The sequence below is a fragment of the Typopeltis vanoorti genome, chromosome 1, assembly GCF_054136105.1.
Source record: "Typopeltis vanoorti isolate ZY-2024b chromosome 1, IOZ_Tvanoo_1.0, whole genome shotgun sequence".
Taxonomy (NCBI): domain Eukaryota; kingdom Metazoa; phylum Arthropoda; class Arachnida; order Uropygi; family Thelyphonidae; genus Typopeltis; species Typopeltis vanoorti.
This window is the reverse complement of record NC_143549.1, coordinates 121,634,151-121,655,198: the sequence shown is the minus strand read 5'-3', so window position 1 is coordinate 121,655,198 and position 21,048 is coordinate 121,634,151. Positions and strand designations below refer to the sequence as shown.

General features: G+C 34.8%; 1 protein-coding gene across 1 annotated transcript in view; it reads left to right on the top strand.

The window, feature by feature from the left end:
- LOC150110368 (glutamate-gated chloride channel-like) overlaps positions 1–21,048 on the top strand; it is a 198,317-nt gene that overhangs the window by 98,584 nt on the left and 78,685 nt on the right. The window contains exon 4 of the mRNA XM_090396849.1: positions 16,542–16,550. Within this exon, the coding sequence (XP_090252975.1) occupies positions 16,542–16,550 (9 nt within the window). The remainder of the gene's footprint in view (positions 1–16,541; positions 16,551–21,048) is intronic.

Below are 21,048 nucleotides of genomic sequence, written 5' to 3'. Positions count from 1 at the left end.
AGACCGTTACGAAGGACATTAATACATTTTACAATTCTTCACCCTAAATGTCACAAGACAGATTACAGTTATATTTTTCAAATGTGTCTGCAAATGTCATATAATAGACAGAAAATCTGAATTCATTTAGATGTAAAATATGAATTGTTGTATCTGTACAATTTACATGAAATTCTGAGTGCAACGAATTCTTAAAATTAATCTTTTCTAAAATAATTAGGACTTATTCGTATTAGAGCACCTCCATAGCAAAGGTTAAGATTTAATAAAAAAAACAATTTCTATAAAGAATTTCCATTTATTCTGCAGTGTTCATAAACAATAAGCAAATAAAAATATGGTAATAAGAGATTTAACTGCCCTATGATAGAATTAACGGGGTTTATGAGACTCCGAGTAATTCTCCGTATTCGACCATTGAATATACCATGTTAACGAAGACAGGATAGGATGAGAATTTATTAAGTTTATGTATAGTTTATAAACAGTGTACTTTACTGAAAAGGGGCGAAAAGGGGTCGGGTGGCGAGTGGGAAAAGTTTAAGCTCTGGTTTAGACGGTTTGCCTGAACAATATATATATATATATATATGAGAGAGAGAGAGAGAGAGAGAGAGAGAGAGAGAGAGAGAGAGAGAGAGAGAGAGAGAGAGGGAGGGAGAGTAATATATTTTAAAACATAACTAAACTAATGGTATATGCTGCTTTTAGGAAATTTTTGAAGCCGGCAGCCAGAAGAATGAGATCATCTAATATGTAATATAATCTAATACTGCTGGTGAAACGGCAGAGCCATTAAATCACAGAGACGTGAACAGCAAAACTCATTAGAAGCCGTTATTATTGATCAAAGATAGGCCTAAAGGGCGACGAATTAAGGAAAGTTTGCAGAAATAAACTGCTGTGGATGTTGCTTTTGCATCTTTGAAGTCAGCCAACATCTCTTGAACTGCACAACATGCACCGAAATGCTTTATTTCTAATCCTACCTTTTTATCTTCGTTGCTACGCCATGAATAAAAACTGCTTTCCTTCCAGACAAAACTCAACATATTCAGACTTAAATTTCACCAAAATCCGTCTAGATCAACCCGCGTCGTTATCGGTAACAATTGCGTTCGTCCAGGTGAAACCAACCCAATTGGTATTTACCAGCTACAAAAATTCAAAATACAAAAATGGTGAACAACAACTGAACGGAAATTTTGAAAACTAAGATTATAAAATTATTACTTCTTTAACATTCTAAAATATTTGTATAAAAGCCTTTAATTCCAAGAAATGACAATAGTAATAGTTATTTGTTTCTATGAGAAAAAATTATATGAACAACTGAAAATAATCCATAACAATTAGGCGATTACTGTGAAAATAATTATAATACATCGGAAAATAATTATTTTTCCAATAGATATTAAATACTGCACGGCCTCAAACTGTAACGCATGCGTAGAGTAGTTTAAAGTTTAACCATTTTACACAACAATCACAGCTAATCCAATTAGATCTGACTCCATTTCTTCGGTTGATGATTAATTCTAATTGTTAAACTGTAAAATTGATGTATGGTTTAATTCAACATTTTATATATATTAATGTCTAGCGGGAATTCTTTTTACTTCATCAAATATTATTTTGTGGAGCTCAAAATACTCAGAAGAGCCTTACAGGGAATTTTTCAGTTTAAAAGGAATTAGGTTGAAGAGGAGTTACAGGATGAAGTTGGTGGTAGCAGGTTTCTCTCCCTTTTTTGCTCTTCTAGTAATGGGAAAGTGAACCAACCTGGCTTCCTGCTCGTTGATCCTCACTGCATCTCTGTCAACCTCTCGGTACAGGCTAATAAAAATTGCTATTATTGTTGTTATTTATATGTACACCTCCAATGCGCCCGTATTTGCCAAATAGCGATTTTTAAGATGGGTTACCTTTGATAATGTTCCATGATGAAAGGAACGTTATCAAAGGTAGCCCATTTTAAAAGGTTCCATGGTGTTTGATAGGATTTCCCAGTGGGATTCCTTCTCATCACGTGACTAAGACAGTTTTTGTTTTCTTTTTCTTTTTAGTCGATGTAGAGTTCACCCGAATCTCTTCAGTATTCTTTATCCGTTTACTTGCGAAATTATATCACGTTCATGTCGTCCCTCCAAATCCCATTAAACGAGTACACCATTTGGTCCAATCCTAAACTTCTCAACATAAACCCACCAGACACCGAGCTCAGCTATTAAAACCGGACGCCATTAAGAAAAACTGCGTGGTCAAAAATTTACATCACCTTTTCAGAAATAGAGATTTTGGCGCTCCTAGAAGGATACGTTTGTATGCAGTTTGGGTCATTATTTTAATTGTGCGTCATTTACGGTTATTTCAAGTGTCAGTCCAGACTGTATGACGCAAACAAAAACGAATTGGCAATAAAAAAGTTCAGTCGGCTAACACTGGTGCCAAACACTTTGAATAATTGGCCTTGTATTCAAAACAAAGAAATTAAAGGTGTGGCGACATTATACTGAAGCGATGTTGCCGAAGTCTGTCTAGAATCATGGGTTCCCCCCCCTCCCCTCCCCTTCTTGCTTAGTCGAAGCGAGAAGGGGAGGTTTACGGCACATTTCAATAGTTTCTGGCACTGTAGTATGACGTTTACTTTGGAAACAAAAACCCCATTTTGAAATTTACTTTAAAATATTTTTCTCTCGTGGTTCAAGGCAGCCTTTATACATCCCATCACAGTCACTTTGTAATTCACTATCCTTCTGTGGCTAAAAAAAAAGCAATTTTGGAATTCTAAATTAAAAAGAATATAGAATTTACTGTTTATATTATGTTAAAAACAAAAACAACTCAAAATGTTTTTCACACGTACAAAAGACTCATAAATGGTTTTAGAGTGATGACATTGTTTTACGTATAATAATAATAATAATAATAATATTATTATTATTATTATTATTATTATTATTATTAATAGTTCTTTCATTGTGAATTTCGAAAACTAAAATTTATGTTTTTCAGTTTATTTCTCTAAATACATTTTTGTCCCAGAATTTATTGATTGCCTTATTAATAATCTCATAAACGACACTGTTTACGTCAGATTTATGACGACTTCTATTTTTCCCCTTTAAATTAGATTACGTTAAAAATTAAAATAAAAATAAATTCCTGATTATTTTTCGAATTTTCTGACTTTTTGTATTTTTTTTCCCATTATCATTATCGCGGTGAAGTAATTTAAACTCTTAGTTGTTTATTGCCTCGCACGCGACTAACACTACATTTTCTTTATCTTTCCAATTTATATTATTAAACCTAAAAGAAAAACTAAACACTATACATTATTTAAGAATTCCTAACATCTTAAAGATTTGCCTCTGAGACTAAAGGGAATTACTGTCTTATCCAGTGATCAGAATCATAAAATTTGCGAAATTTTATGATTCTGATTTGTCGAATTTATTGAATAATGCAGACTTGACATTGTTCTTTCCTGTTTCCAAGGCAACAGCTATTTAAGTCATTCATATAGTACCTGACACTCATTTGTCAAGAACGAAACAGGCAACCATCGGCATCTCATGGTGGTAAAATGTCAGTCACCATTCCTAGTTAAAGTTCTATCTCATCTCTTCTTCCTTTTACCCTTGCGGTGTCTAGGGTTTATTAATCATCGGACCTCAAGCCGTTCACATGATAAGGTGGTCAGCCCTACGCCCCGGTGTATCCTATGTGCGTAGTGTTGAGTTCTCAAGGCCGGTTTGCCTGCTTAGCGGGATGAAAATCCCCAGGATAAACTGGGGAAAACCCTACTGTCCACGCCCAAGACCGGCTAACTTGGCTATGGCTGAGGAAAATCCTTCAGCTCCTCACGTCTCCGACGGGAATCGAACCTAGGTCATTCCTTCCTCAGGCATATGGTTGCGAAGCGCACAGCCACTAGGCTAACCGCGCGGACCAAAATAGTGCAGTTAAAGTTCTATCTTACATCGCAAATATGCAGATCATTTCAAGAATAAAATGGATTGTATTTAGCATCGATTCCAGTTACTGGCAAGAGTAATTGAAACAATTGTCATCGATAACTGTAATGAGAGATCCTCTAGTTGTGTAAGATAAATTTACTGCGAATACTCAACACATAATTCAAAGATAAAGTAATTTACAGATACACATGGATCTTCTCACTTGACAGTATCTATCCATAATAATATAACTGATCATGTCCTAATTAATAACAAATGGACAAGTTCTGTGCAAACCACTAGAACGTAAATAGGTTCTGATCACTCCGTTGCTCAAAGCACATTGCAGACGAAGATTAGAAAATGTCCTCTAAGGTCATTCTCTAATCTTCTACTTACATTCACCGTTATCACTGAAGCATTGAACAACACGAACATTCCCAGAGTTTACATTATGAAAGGAACTGGCTTACAAAATTAAGATATAGAAAGCGCGCGGGATAGTTTCAAGAAGGTTATGAAGGAAACTAATTAGGGTTTTAGGGAATACGAGGAAGCAAAAACAGAAATATCTGTTTTTGCTTCCTCAAAAAAAAAAAAAAAACGGGAAAAAAAAAGATGAAATAGTGCAGTTAATTGCTGAACGAAGAGAATGCGAAAAAAGACTGAATCAATATCCAAATAACGATAATAGAATAAGAATTATTGGAATTAATAATCACATAAAATAACAATCGAAAATGCGAAGTGGTTTCAATAGTTCTACGCGCAGAACCTGCGTGTCCGTGGGGGTGAAATGATAATTTCCACCTTCATGTCAGTTGTAAGGCACATTTCTGAATATAACCGTAATGGTCTCATTTTCGATTTCTTGCGTTCTTGTACATTTTGAATAAGGCTTCAAAATGAAGGACGAATGTGACTTAGGTTGGATGTCGTGCAATAACTATAGCTAAACTTTTTCACGCGAAGTATCTGATCTCATGAAAAAGTATGAATGGCAAGCGCATTCTCATCCCTGTTTATTTTCTGACACGAGCTCTCTAAACTACATATATATTATTATAATTCATTTTTTACTCGTGGGAAATATCATTAAAAGTTTTAATGACTGATACCGAGACATAAAGAGAGATGACATGGTATATTTCAAAGACCATTATATATATATATATATAATGGTCGCAAACTTAACTGTTTTGCTTACTTGGGAGAAGGAGTTAAAAAACCAAGTTTATAGAATTACTTGGTATCCTTAATATATATTATTCCCAAGGTAAAAAACTTCTCACATCTTTATCTCATCCAGAGTTTCTTATTCAAAGTAAAAGCATCTTGTAGCAACTTGTATAGGTAAAGTTGATAAGGCTCTGTATTACTAAGAACCTTGGTATTTCAGGGTCTACCTACTCACTGAGGAGACCCCAATGAGGGTAGAAACCGGTGCGGGGTGGATCTGGCTTTGAGAGGCTCCGCTTGGAGGTAGGTTTTTGCCTGTCTTTGAGTAGGGCCACCGCTGAGATTATGGCTCTGCTTGGTGGTGGGGTGAGCCTGCCACTGGGTAGAGCCAATGTTGAGAAGTTCTTCTCGGTGACGTGACGAGGTGAGCCTGTCATTGAGTGGAACAACGCTGAGTTTGGCGATCGTCTTATTTTTAGAGCCCGCTTCACCTATACATAAGGTTGAAACTGGTCTGGGTAGTGACTCCCCCACCCATAATGTTTAACAATATACATCTTTTAGTGAGATGTGTTTTATATTATGGGAAATACTAAGAATAGTGATCAGAACTTTTTCCACCTTTACAACGAGTTTCCCTGGTGTTGCACCACCTTTGGACTTGAACTACGTTCAGACGCAAACTTAACTGTTTTGCTTACTTGGGAGAGGAGTAAAAACACCAAGTTTATCAAATTACTTGGTATCTTTAATATAATATATATTATCCCCAAGGTAAAAAACTTCTCATATATATATATATATATATATATATATATATATATATATATATATATATATATATATATATATATATATATATTATATATATATATATTTTATATATATATATATATATAAAATATATATTAACAGTATACATCTGATGGACACAATCATAGTAAAGTGGGTAGAGTATTAATATATTTAAGATATTTCTAAATGTTTAAGGAAGATTCTAGTTTTTACATCAGAACGGTATTTGATACCAATTGAGCTGGATATAAATAATTAAAACTTCAGTATATCAAAGGTGTATTTACGCACATACATTTATGAGAAATATCGTCTTCAAATTCCTAATAATAATAATAATAATATAGGTTACATTAATATTAAATTCTTATCAACAATTTTATTCCAAAACGTCTGCTATTTGCCAGGAAGCGCAAATTGTAAGATCTCATATTTCAGCCTTCTCTGACATTCCTAACTGCATCAGTCCACTATTTTCATCTTCTGGATCTTTTCTCTGCTACTTTGTCATTAAATATCAGTTCTGCTAATATTTATTCTTCTTCCATTCTGCTGAAGCGATTGCAGTACTCTTACACTAGCTCTCTTCACACACACACTCTTAAATGATAACAATGCCATGTTTCTTCCTGTCATTAATCCTTTCTGTTCATTCTCCTAATTTTTCTCAGAACTCATATCTCTGGTCTTCGCTCTTTGACCAACTGTTCGACTTCGAACTCAGCTCTCCGATCCATAAATTAAAATTATTTTGAACCTTATTTTGTAATTTAGCGTTTTCACTAATTTCTCTCTTATGGATATTCAGTACGTTTATTCAAACACTTTATTTATCAAGTTTTTCTTATGCTGTTTTCTATTTCCATATTTAATTTACAATCTTCATCAAAGACCTGTGCTTAAATTGCCGAAAATGATTTATTTGTTCTATAGGTTCTCCATTCGAGATGCAGGTTTTGTTTTCAATGATTCTGCCTATTTTCATTGTCTTTGTCATTTTATTGTTGATTTTCATATAAAATTTATTACAGCAGTTAATCAATTTAGTCAAGTAATCCTGCAGACTTGTACTGGATTTAATTAGAAATATTGCATCATTGAATTAAGAAGAGCTAACATCTACAATTTTAATATCAGGTTTAATACCACTTTCCTTCATAATGTGGTCCATACAGATAATGACTAACAGAGGGGATAATGCACATCCTTGTCTAACACCACATTTAACATCAAACAACTCAGAAATAAACTATGGATTGCTCTGCGTAATGTTTCATGATCTCAAATAATTGTAATGTTTCAAAAAGCTTTTCTCTGGCACCTTCTGATATGTCTTTTCCAGATCGACGAAACTTAAATACAGATCCTTATTATATTCTTATGATTCCTCATCTATATATCTTAAAGTTTACATCTGATCATGACAATCTCTGTTTGGCCTAAATTCAGCTTGCTCCAAGTTTTATCTTCTACAATTTGTCTTATCCTTTGCAAATTTGTTTAGCGTGTTGACTTAACCTATCGTCTCCCTCCCTAAACATTCTGCACTGTGTCTGTTCGACAGGTGCTTCCTGGTCAATGATCCACTGAATTGACAACCATCATTCCTCCGTTTCCTGATGTTCCTGTTAAAACAACAGCAGCAGCTGCTCAACATTTCTTTTCAATGCAACTGCTAACACACCATACCTGCGTTTTATCTTCCTCTTTCCTTTCATCTACAATACCTCTGTTCTCTGGAACAGCCTCCCTCATGAAGTATTCTTAATCAGGAAAAATCTACCATTTTTCAAGAAAAATGTCAATAAACTTCTACTCCTTCTATTCTCATTCCTCAGCTCCAGTCCATACACGGCACTGGTGTGCTTCAAGATTCTTCTACGTCTCGTATGGGAGCAATAAAAAGTTCAACATTTCTACTCGAATATCATTAACCCTAGATATGTACGCCTGCTTTTATTTTTATTGAATATTTGCGCTTTTCTGCCATTTCTGGTTTCTTTTAATCATTTTTCAAATTACTTACTACAGACTTTCCGAATAACTTTGAAAATTATTTACTAAGATGCATATCATTTACAAGTTCTCTAATATTTTGCTATATTTTCCTAATGAAGAACCACAAATATAACAAAATGATTCCGGACTCTTTACATAACCTTTGATGGGCCAATGCATAACAAAAAAAAATTAGACACAAGAACTAAAACAAATGCGATATACTCCCAAAGTGAAAGCAGTACTCAGATTAAACGAGTTCTGACGATCTTGCACAACATACATTCGCGCCCTCTATTGGTTTACTTCTCATTAAATCGAGAACAAGATAGATAAGTCTATAATTCAGGCTTCTGTACTTCGTCAGTGTAAAAATAAAAATTAAAAATTAAAATTATTATTTAAATTAAGGGGATATTAAATCCCACATAGTTTTAAAACCGAATAAGAAACTCAAAGATTGGAATCAGAGAGTTTCTTGCCGAATATAGTAAACTATAAAGTATCGGCGACCACTGGCGTGAGCAAATGCAAGTGACCCTAGCACGTAGTGCAATACCGGAAGACTCGCAGCAAAGTCGGTAAATTCTGATCGCTATTCTTAGGTATTTTCCATAATGTAAAAACACATTTCCTAGGAAATGTATGCTGTTATTACATTATGGTAGGAAGGTCACTACCCAGACCGGTTTCAGCCTTTTTTGAGGCTTCATCAGTGAGTAGCTATTTTAATTTTTACTTAAGTATAAAGAGCTAATAAGCTTCACGTGAAGCTTATTAGCTCTTTATACTTAAGTAAAAATTAAAATATTATTTTCATAATTTATTTTAATTTACTGTATAAAAGTATTTGCATTAACTAAATGGCAGCTAAAACGTTTGACTCCAAAAACTGCTGGGTGTGCGTTATTAATAGATAAACGAAATTCCTGAAAAGTTACTCCATAAAGTAATTAGGTTGACAAATCTGTAGAGCTTTTTTTATTTATTTTTAATTATTTATCGCTCGTTTTCCAAGGCATCACTGTAAATGCCAACGATTTCTTATTTAAAGTTTAAATATCCACCTGAAAACATTAATTCGTGCAAAACATTAAACTTTAGAAAGAATATTTTAATTTCTTCCCTTGGCACTTGCTGGCGTGATCTTGGAGTTTCGATGATTCTCTTTATCACGTGCCGGCACTAATCAACTAATGGAGAATGGGAAAAGAAAAAAAAAAAACTTCCTTCCCTTCAGGACAACACTTTGAACTGTAAGTAGCGACTCGTATTACGTGCGTGAGGTAATTGTGGATACGGCCATAGAGCACGTATGAGCGCTCGCACGCACACACACACAAACGTACACAAGAACCTCTATATTCCAGATCAAAGAATGGAAGGACAAGGAATGGGAAGGGTGGGTGGTAATCGATTTTCTTTTCTTTTTTTTTTAAGATTATCTTGATAGAGCTTTCTGAGGTATTCTGTTACTCTAATTATTGTGCCATTGAAAGAGCTTTCCACTCAGTACACGCGCTACTGATACAGGCTATTCATCTTTACATTATGGCAAAAATAACGACCCGTGAGCATCTATTATGAGTGCTGTTTTCTTTCTTGTTTATAACCCATAAAAAGATCACATTTCACTTCATTGTAACTGCGCATGCACCTGCTCTATATAAAAAAATAAACAATAATGTTTCGCCTACTTATGTTTTTTTTTTTTTTTAAATCTCACACATGTGAGGCTGAAGAATTAACACATTGATTCTGAGAGTATTAAAAGAAAGAATAGAACTATGAATGTGGTTTTTGAAAAAAATTTTTTTGACTTTCTTGGACAACACTATATGAAGAAGGCTGTTCCTGAGAATATTACTAGATGGAATGATATGAAAGGGCAACTAAGACTATGAAGCAAGTGTATTATTAACTGTATATGCTGTTAGTTGCATGTAATCTCCTGGTTTTCCTGTTTCCTAAAATTAAAAACAAAATGGGTGTGCAAAACGAAAATAACACTCTAATGCAGGTCTTTACGAGCGAAGTACACGGAATGGAAGAAGTGGGAACTACAAAGACCAGTTTAGTTGGTTTAAAAAACCGGAATGTGTATGAATGTCTAATAAGTTGCTACTCACGTAAAATTATTATACGCTTAGGGAAACATGGAAGAATAATAAACATACGTTGACCCTCCTTCTCCCTGCCTCTTAATATAAACAGTTTACTTCAACCTCAACTAGTCATTTCTATGCAAAATTCTTCCCAAATTTACTGCATATTCTGTGAAATTCCATAGGATGCAATTGCATGTAAACTGAGAAGATCTCATATGAAGGTTGCAGGATTTTTTCCCCAGAAACTCTGATTTCTTCTACTGCAAGAAAGACAGACAAGCCAGTCATAGAACACACAAAATTAACAGAAACAATACGCTCCCTTTAATTGGGTTGGTTCAATGTTAAACCGTCACATTTTTTACTAGTGACAGTGAATGATGTATCGTTTCCTGCCTGTAGGTTCTCTCTCTCTCTTTCTCTCTCTCTCTCTCTCTCTCTCTCTCTCTCTCTCTCTCTCTCTCTTTCTCTAATTCCACCGTAACATGAATATTTACAAAAGCTTCTTATTTATAGACAATTTTTGTCCAAATATTGTCTATAACGTATAGGGTAGTCTGTAGGCTTAGATCAGGGTTGTTCCGTGAAAAATTATCAAAATTAATATTAATATGAGCCTGAAATGGTTTTAAATGCTGTGACTCTAACCAAGGTGTTCCGTTAAAATTTTCACGATTTGTGAAGTGTTCCGTCGTAGGAAAAATATGTGAAACGCTGGCTTAGACCGGTGGTCTCGGTGTGAGACCGAGACAACCGCCCTGCTTACTAAAAACCGGAAGTGCTGCTATTTTCGAAGTGCCTTCCAGAAATTCAGAATTAGTTATCTAGAGAAAGGGAACCGTATTGTCAAATCATTAACCTACCCACAATACTAAATGTATTACCCATTTAAAACCTTTCATGGTCGGAATTATACATTAAGAAATCTCTCTCTCTCTCTCTCTCTCTCTCTCTCTCGCTCGCTCGCTGTCTCTTATCTTTATACGTTTAAGGATATTCGTTCATTCACAGCTTTCTTTCTGATAATACTTATATTATAATATAGAATGCATAACTTTATATTATTACCGTTGTTGTTAACAGACGGTTGCAAATTCTGGATAACCAAGTTTTGCTTTATTAAAATTGCACATACATTTAACGAATAAGCGGAAATGAATGTCACACTGCAGACAAAATTTGCTGCTTCACTTTTTTTATTTGCTGAAAAAAAAACTCCTATTTTTGTAATTATGAGTACAGAGTTTAAATACGGCCAACGGTAAGTAGAGTACTTCCTGTGGAATATGCTTACTGTATGCTAGTTGTTGCCAATTTATTTTTGAATATATCTAATTAAACAACACATTCTACTAGTAAGAAATCTCATGCAGACATTTTATATCTTTTTTCCCCTCTCTCAACGATTCAATGCCGAATTTAAAACGAAAGAGGAAAGAAAACTGCAAAAAATTAACAATATTAGTTCCGAGGATGTTATATCACATTTCAAAAAGTCCCTCTCTCCCTCTCTCTCTCTCTCTCTCTCTCACACACACACACACACACACATACGCTGACCCTCCTTCTCCCTGCCTCTTAATATAAACAGTTTACTTCAAGCTCAACTAGTCATTTCTATGCAAAATTCTTCCCAAATTGTTTTCTGTAGAGCGACGTTTGTGGCATTTTTAATTACTACTTTGTACCTCTTAAAGTGCCTGCTGGGTAACCATGGTAACGCTCTCTTGTGCTTATAGCTCGCAAATTTAATGGAATATCAAAATTAATAGAAGCATTTCGTATCCGCGTTTTTTCAACAGACAGCGAATGGTCTGTAGGAGATTAGGTGCATCTTATTATCGTAAATTAAAATTTAACTCTGCCTTTATTTCAATGGCCACTTGGAGGAAAATTTTTTGAAGAGATCTCAGGCGTAAAACATTTCAACGCTCGGCTAAACAGGATTATATGTTTAGGTATTGTCTGATGTTTTTCTCAGTGCAATTAGTAAGCTACTGTGGCTCTTCTTAAGATTCAAAATTCATAGTTAAAATAATTTGTATTTCCTCCAACTCCTATTATGGATTTTTTTTTCACTAGAGCTGTGTGTAATAATACTCTACAAAGGATCTAAAATAGTTATAATTTTTTTAAGTCTTAAACAAAAAGGCAAAGGATTCTCAAAATTACCACGGGGCATTCTTTGCAATTATAGCATCATTTATAATAAGTATGCTTTAGCCAAAGATAATAAGCACGCAATTTTGCATTGCATGAAAAATCCAATTCCCTGAAGTAATACGCAAAATTCATACTAAATGACATCCATTCAAATTAACTTTGTACAACGGCTTTTCCGCACCGCATCTAATGCATTTACAATTAACTATTGTTCATAAAGCATTATAGTTTATACCATCTAATAATTGTATCCTTTCAATTGTTGAGTAGACTGTTAATGATTCTTTATCATTATCATTATTTCTTTGTGTCATTTGTTGAAGATATTTGTTACGTTCATTACTGATTTTGTGAGCCATTGTTGGATAGCAATGAAGTTTTATGAGCGATAGTAAACAGTTCCAAGTTTCCTCCATCCTCTTTCTAGAATAGTGAAACGGATTAAATTGCCTGCTGGAGTTCCCGATGATATTACACTATGTGAGTATTCATGGCTGAGGGGAAAGAGAGAGAGAGGAAGGGGTTCCATTCACCGTTACTTGCCATGGAGAATATGTTTGTCTACTTTAACATCATTGTTTTAATTCAACTAACTCTGAATATCAAGGGATTTACTAGTGGCTCCTCCGGGTGATGTTTAGACTGCCATCATATAGAGAAGTAAAGACAGATAGTTAGGTTAATTATAAAGTGGGGATGTGTTTCTCAGACCTTAATCTCGACTTGTGGGTTGCTAGGGAATGTCCAGGTGTATAATTACATGAATTAATGAATGTTCGCGTTGTACAGTCTGACGTACCACCGGACCGATTTCCTAAATAGGTCAAGCCGAGCTTTGTTATTGAGGGAGGTACTCGCTCTGTGCCCGTGTGTGTGTGTGTGTGTGTGTGTGTGTGTGTGTGTGTGTGTGTGTGTGTGTGTGTGTGTGTGTGTGTGTGTGTGTGTGTGTGTAAATCATTATGGAGTAATTATTCAAAGGTTAGGCTTAAGGAATATATATGTTTGTATAGGCAAAGAGCGATTACACCATTGTTTCCCAATGATTAACAACATTTTGATAATTAGTTAGCTGCTATGAAACGAAATTAGTTTACATATCTGTGGCATGAATATTTGTTGGGTTCAGAGCGGGTATCGTTAAGAAGGGGTGGGATTAATAGAGAGGGAAAGTGAATCGAAGGATAATATTGTATCTATGAATAATGAAACTGTCTAACGTTAGGTGAGAATTGCTTATTGAGATTAATTATAATTCATTCAGTTTAGTAGAAAGATAAGTCAGCCCATAATGCGCATTGTATAGTGCGTCTGAAAATTGCATTGCAAGGAGAGAAATGTGAATCAGACGATCAGTTAGAAAACTCTGAGCCGAACTCCTCCCGCATAAATCAGCTGATGTTAAGTTACCACATAAATATTCTGAAACATAATAATTACAGAAACACAGAATATTTGAAATAGACTAACCGGTAGTTCTAAAGCCTCCTTAGCTCAGATGGTCTCGACAGAGTTCTTTGGTTGGAAAGATGTGGGTTCGAATCCCATCTATGACGCAAGGAACCTTTGCCAGGACTTTTCAACTTAGGATGAGTTAGCCGGTCTCATACGGAGGTGGAGGCTTTTTCTCACGGTAACTCGTGTTTTTAGCCCCTCAAAACAGACAGGCCCACCCCTATTGAACACACATATCTACAGACATTAAAGTATTGAAACAGATTTTTACAAACTAATGGGCGGAGTAGTTACGAAGTTTCGTCATAGAAATCTTAAATATATCTTAAAGTTTGTTGAAGAATTTGAATTTTAAAATAATTTCTTAAGAAATGACTCTATTGAATTCGGACGCACTTTCTTTGTAAATGGATTTTCTATCTCCATTATTTATTCTTTTAGGCATTTCAGCTTTTTTTTGAGTTAATTTCTTACAACATCTTGAAAACTTCTTTAATTTTATTAACATCCACGTGTAGTGGTTTGGATGAATTTCATTCTGTATTCATATTCGGGGACCTTAAATGCATCTCTCAAGCCCTTCTTTAATAGCGTAGTTCAGTAAACATTTGCTTTTGAAATCTTAGGCTTCATAATGTGATTATTATATTAACTCCCGAGAGATCACATGTGTTACTGCATCTCACACTTACAGCGCACAAGCTCGCTGCAGGAAAATTCAATTTAATAAAGATGCGAAACACTTTCACCATGACAAATGGCGACAACACTATCCTCTCAAGAAGTAAATTTTGCAAAACAAATATCGCGGCAGACTGGTCCACAGAAGCCTCCTTTATTGCACGAGAGCGAATCAATGGAAAGGGATGAGCAGTGATATCATGGGAACAGAAATACCTGGCGAGAATCTCTCTCTCCTCTCTCTCTCCCTCTCTCTCTCTCTCTCTCTCTCTCTCTCTCTCTCTCTCTCTCTCTCTCTCTCTCTCTCTCTCTCTCTCTATCCTCCCCACCTAGATTTTGATGTTATATCATCAGACATGTAGCCCGAAGATAAAAATCATCACTTTCAACTGTCTTATTTCTAAGCGATGAAAACGTCTTTTTTGGTAAGTCTTAAATGTTTGTCTTAATTAAAAAAACCGTACCATACATCCTTATTAAATTTCCAAGCTAAACTGTTTAAAGAAATGTGAGAAGAATGCATGATCTAATTAGTCACTTGTTCTACGTAGAGAAAGAATTGCTCACTACATGAAAAACGAAATGTCTTTAGAGAAACAAGTCGCCCTTCCAATTATTATTCACTGACTAATTGGCAGCAAATTATAATTGGATAACCATACATACTGTAAGATGAGCTAAAGGTTAGATAATCCGAACATTCGCTCTAGAAACAGGACATTAATACTTTATCAGTCCTACTTCCATAAAGCAAAATACCTGAACCGTGGTGATTAAAATTGCATTCGAGAAACCTCTTCGTTGAACGGAGTCTAGACTGCATTTGTTCTTTATATAAACAGATGGTTGTTCATAAAATCTTATTATTGCTATTCGCAACTGCAAACTGATTTGTAATCGCTAGAATTATTCTGGTTGCATAATCGTCATCTTTAAATGCTTGAACAATGTTCTAGCATCACAACGTCTTGCGATTATTGCATATTATTCTGATACCATGATCTGTTTAACATGTCGAAGGATTCATTAACACTGAAATAAACCTCCTCATGATACGACAGTCAGTCTTGTACTTTGAGTCCGTGGTATTTCTAGAATGAGAGAGTTTGACATCACTGATCAATTTACCCATTTCATTTTGATTTCATTTAAGGAAGGTAAAAAGATTAAAATAATAATCTAACAAACGAAAATCATGAGCAAGAAAAAGGAGAGAAAAAGAAAAGGGAGAAAGAGAAAGAGAAAGCGAGATATCTTCTAGCATGATTCTTTCGTATACTGCAGTATATGAAGGCAAGATGAGATGGGCAGGTCACATAGCCCAACTCAGGGATAACAGATAGACATATAGAATACTCAACTGGCAACCAAGAATAAAGAGGAAACCAGGAAGACCACCTACAAGATGGGAAGATCCACTAGTGAAATCTATGGGTATAATGTGGAAGGGAGAGGCTCAAGATCGAGATCGTTGGAGGCATCTTTGTGACCTGCACATGGAGAAATCCTGAGTGAAACACAGGAGCATCGAGGTAATCAAGATAATGATTCTTTCATTCAGAGTAGAATAGGACATTATAGCAATATCAGCAGTATTTTCCCCCATCTTTTGGGAACTTCTGTTACGAATGTTAACTTCTTAGGAATGTAGTCTTTGTTTTCGAAGTCATTTTTGAACTGGCTTCCTTAAATCGTCTTCCTAAGATTAGCTTGTATTCGAATTTTCGGAAACTACAATGATTTTCAAGTTGTTCAGCCATTGATGCTCTTTGATGCAAGAAAGTTTAATGGTCACTTTCAAACAAATTTGGATAAAGTGCATTCCGCATAATTTTAAAACAGTCAATTGAATAAGTTTTGTGATTTAACTCTTCAACATTTTCTGTACACTGACATTAAACAAGTGCGAAATTATCAACAATGATCTGTTATGTTTACTCTTGTCGTTATGTTTGCTCAACCATTTAAAAGTGTTCATGGATGCTCTTGATGCTACATGAGTAATATAATTCCCGCTAAGAATATTATCAGTTAAGGATTTATTTAAGGAATATAAGGAATATAAATCAATTTTTAGATATATGGAATCGATTTATTCTTCATCTGTAGCGGAGTTGAAACAAGCCATTGTTTGTTTACTGTAAAATTTCAGCTTCCCTATTCAGAATAATGCACTTGATTTTTTTGTAAAATTCTGCACAAGCTGATAAAGGTCTTCAGTACATAACACTTGATTTTTTTTTTAAAAAAAAAGGGGGGGGGAGAAGAAAAGAATATCCACTTAAAACTGTCTTCAAGTAAATCTGTCTTACCTGCTGATCTATTCAGGATTGCTTCTATGCCTAATGCTGCGTTCGCACAATTTATTTAATTTAGAAATTTTTTGCACAATTGAGAACGCGATAACATGGATAACATTGTCTTAAGAAATAATAACTTATTCTTATTAAGAAACATTATCGAACCATTCTGATTACGCTTTCAACCAGTGCACATTTTTCCTGCGTTTATTGCTCAGTTGTTTTTCTTCTCTCTCTCTCTCTCTCTCTCTCTCTCTCTCTCTCTCTCTCTCTCTCTCTCTCTCTCACTCACGAGATTTATAAAAAAATTGGTTACTACTTTTAAGTATTTCACTATACTGGGAAATAATGCTTTTGCATGACATAATCACACATGAAAGAGGCTTAAAACAGTCGTATATTATTACACCGGTTGCGCCAAGGTTTGTATGTATACTGACTGAGAATCTTAAACAGTGCCCACAGAAAAATACAAAAAAACGATTACCAAAAGAACTTTCCTAATATCCATAGATGCAACGGTGGAGTTTTATGTAGCTAACTTGTGTAACTTATTTTCCATAGAATGTAACGTGCAAATAACTTATCATCGGAAAGGAAATTTTAATGTATGAGAGATTCCTAATCGACAGTATAGGAAATAAGCATTTGGAAAAAATGTGGTTTACCTGGAAGATGAGTTATAATAAAGCCTTCCGACTTGCAAATACTCTCCAAGCAACGAGCTATAACCTCAGCAGCTTGGAGCACATCTTCCAGATGGGCTTCTTTCACATGCTCAACTTCTAAATTTCAAATATATTCTTCCAGCAAGCTTCTCTGGATCATTATCTTCGCTATCTCTTAATAATCTAATCAACATTACAGAGGTTATAATCCCTCTTTCATATTCAAAATTATTTACACATTAACTTCCAAAACTCGAACTAGACTTATGTTTGTAATATAACACGCACGCATACATATACCCATAGAAAGTTGCATTCAGTTGAGTGAAATCCTCGGTTTATCGAAATATAGACTTGAGAGTAAACAATTTAATAACCTTCATTAATAGTAATTCTCCGCTCCTGTCTCGCAATCAACTGTTAATAATCACAGTCTGACAAATCTTCAAATCAGATTTGTTTTGAAAAGCGTAGCTTGTCAGTTAGCATTAACATGTTAAGTGGATTACGTGCTTCCGAAAACATATTTTCTCTGCCTACAACTTATTAATCCATCTTAATTAATACATTTATAAATAGAAGTTGTTTTTAAACTCTCAACTAACCAGTATTTCGTATCTTATTTCAGAAAAGACTTCATGCACTTTTCTTAGCGTAAATAACAATACCAGTATGAAATTAAAAGCTGATAAGCATTCCTTTTACAATCCCCTACTGGTTTCTTTCCATCATAGGTTATGAAAACTTCCTTTCATGTGTAGACATTACGATAGCAGCCTGATTATGGGAATATATGTCCTCATTAAATTTGACTTAGGAAGTAAGTCTGCACGACTTCAACTTCATCTACGCATGCGCTATTATCTTCAGCTCTGTTATCTTGCCAATAAAACCAGCGTAATAAAATGCATCCGGGTCTCTTTTTAATGACCAGGAATACCACTATACGTGAGATAAAAGGCCAATAAAAATTCTTCTGATGTACCATAAGAAGTACCCGAGAATTAAGGTGAAAGAAAAATAAGCATCTTATGATTAAGAAAGATCGTTACAGGTTTATTTTTATTATCAACGACGTCAATCTGTAATTATGTTAACTACCCCTAATGTGGTTGATCGTAAGTAATGAAATTAGAGAAGTACACTTTCATTCAGTAGACACGAAAATTGTTATTCGGAGAGCTGAAAATGTGCAACATCTTCGTAAGAAACTAATTTCGAATGAAGTGTGTAAGACGCGTATTAATTAGAAGCATTCAACTTCATATTTGAACCATGTTTCTTGATTGCTTTCTGAAGTATAGAGAACGCAGCCAGAAATGTTTTTATTCAAACTTTTTATATATTTCTGCTGTATTTTAAATTCTGGTTTGCTAAACGACTTTCCTATTTTCTCTGAAAGAACGATAAGTGAAGCTGAGTTGAAAAGACTGTGAATCACTTCTACGATTGAAATTTAAATTTTAAGATTCAAGAAACTCTTGCAGGAGAGCCTGTTTTCAAAATGAACCAGGTCTCATTTATACCTTTCAAGTGACTTTCACCATCCGAAGTTATAAAAGTATAGAAAGGTAGTATCGTAAGTGGGCAACGGAGTTAATTTCGTTCTTTTTAATAATTTTTTTAAATTTTTTCTCTTAATTCCGAAATTTGGCTTTCGGGGACCAAACATGGAATTTTTTCAAGCCACTTCAAGCCTCCAATAAACTGGATTAAAGTCTCACACTGACTAATAAAAGTCATCTCCTACTTAAGCACACACACACAAACAGCAGTATCCATGGTGGGTGGGATTCAAACCAACAGCCCTTCGATTAGAAAGCGGTTGGGCTAACCACTCAGCCAACTAGGCCATCAAAAATGTCAACTTTAACGAAGAAAGGGATTTTTCACAGTTATTTTCTTGTATAGCGAGAACTGTGTAGTTTCCATAATCACACGTGTTCCACAGTAGAAAATTATATTTATTTAACAAATATTTCGTCTTAAGTATCGTATGACATCATTAGTGCGAAGAAATATAATAAGGAATTTTAACAATAGACAGTAGAGCACATATGCCAAATTTGAAATCCCTCTGTACATATAGTCGCGCGTTTGTTAAATTAAGACTTATTGGATGAAAAAGATAATTAAGTTAAATATTTATAATACGATATAGCTAACACAACTGAGTATAACAATTTCCCAAACATTTGTGACAGTAAGGTAGTCGTCACGATTAAGGTATGTTCGATGAAGTAGGGTTTAAGTACTTCCTTCGAACAACCGTTCATATCAGTACATAGATATGTGCAATTTCTGTGTTTTCCCATTGGATCCTATAGTTTGGCTTTTAATTTCATGATGTGCCAATATGCAGTTTGATGAGCTGGATTTTTTGTGAAATATTTGTAAATACTTCTAAAATAAATATTTCAAATTAATATGTTTTTTTTTTTTTTTTTTACTTCGGCACTCATGTGATTGTGCTTTTGTATTTGGAATGTACTTTTAAGTATTTCGCGTATTATTGTAAAATTTTTATGTATAATTTATCGTAATTGGCTCCGTTCTTCTAGAGCAGGGGTCTCCAAACTACGGCCCGCGAGTCAGATGCGGCCCACGATATGATTTTATCCGTCCCGCCAATTGGACTAATTTTTCGATAGGAATCCGCAAAAAGAAACAAAGGGTGTTGATAGAATTCAAGTGCATTAATTAATTAAAATTGTGTTCGAAATATATTCCCGAATAGCAAAAAGTAACCATAATCCAAGTTACGGTCTTTCTGACTGTAACTTTGATGTTTTACCGACTTAAAATGTGTTCAGTTGGATGGGAATTTGTCCATTGGTGTGTCCAAAACCATGACGACTGGTGGCTACATGGACAATTTTATGGACAATTCTAGACAATTTCATGCTTTCGATGTGAGGTTTTTCCGACTGGAAGTATTTGGCAGTTATCCTTGCATGTTTCAGCACGACAATGCTCCATGCCACACTCGGTGTTAGAGACTGCTTTCCACAAAACAACGTTGAAGTGTCAGAATGGCCGTCTCAGAGTCCAGACCTCAATCCCATGGAACATCTTTGGGACGAATTAAAACTCCAACTTCACTCCAGACCACAGCGACAGTCGCCAGCATCAGTAATGGGTAGCTTCGCGCGAGGAATGGAAGAATATTCCTGTTGCGATGTATCAGAAATTGTTGTCCCTCGGTACTAGAAATGTAACTAAAACGCATTTTTGTCCATAATTACGTGTCCAAATACTTTTGTCAATATGGTGTAGTTAAGCACCTATACTGTTATATAAAACAAAGTATATAACTATAAAAGTATATCGAGAGTTAAGTAATTATCACGGTTATCAGAGAAAAGATGGTGATTGTAGCTCACAAAGAAACTATATTGAATGTAGTAAACACAAAAAAACGCAATATAAGGAGAAAGAAAATATCAAAAGATCAAAAGGTCTGAAAAATAAAGCACTCCATTTTCAATATTTGAAGGGTATTGAAGTAAAAGTTGCAGTTGCTCGGCTTAGCAATGGCTTCAGTACAACACCATCGAGAAAGAGACAGAAGACACAAGCATTACAAACGAATGCAGTTCGTTTGTAGTGCTTGTAATCATGAAAATTTTAAAAAAATCAGAATGATAGAAAATGCAAGTGTGAACATATAAAGAATAAAACGGTGGATCATCTGACTCGTCCTTGCAACAAAATGCTCAAAAAAATACGAGCAAAGCCATGA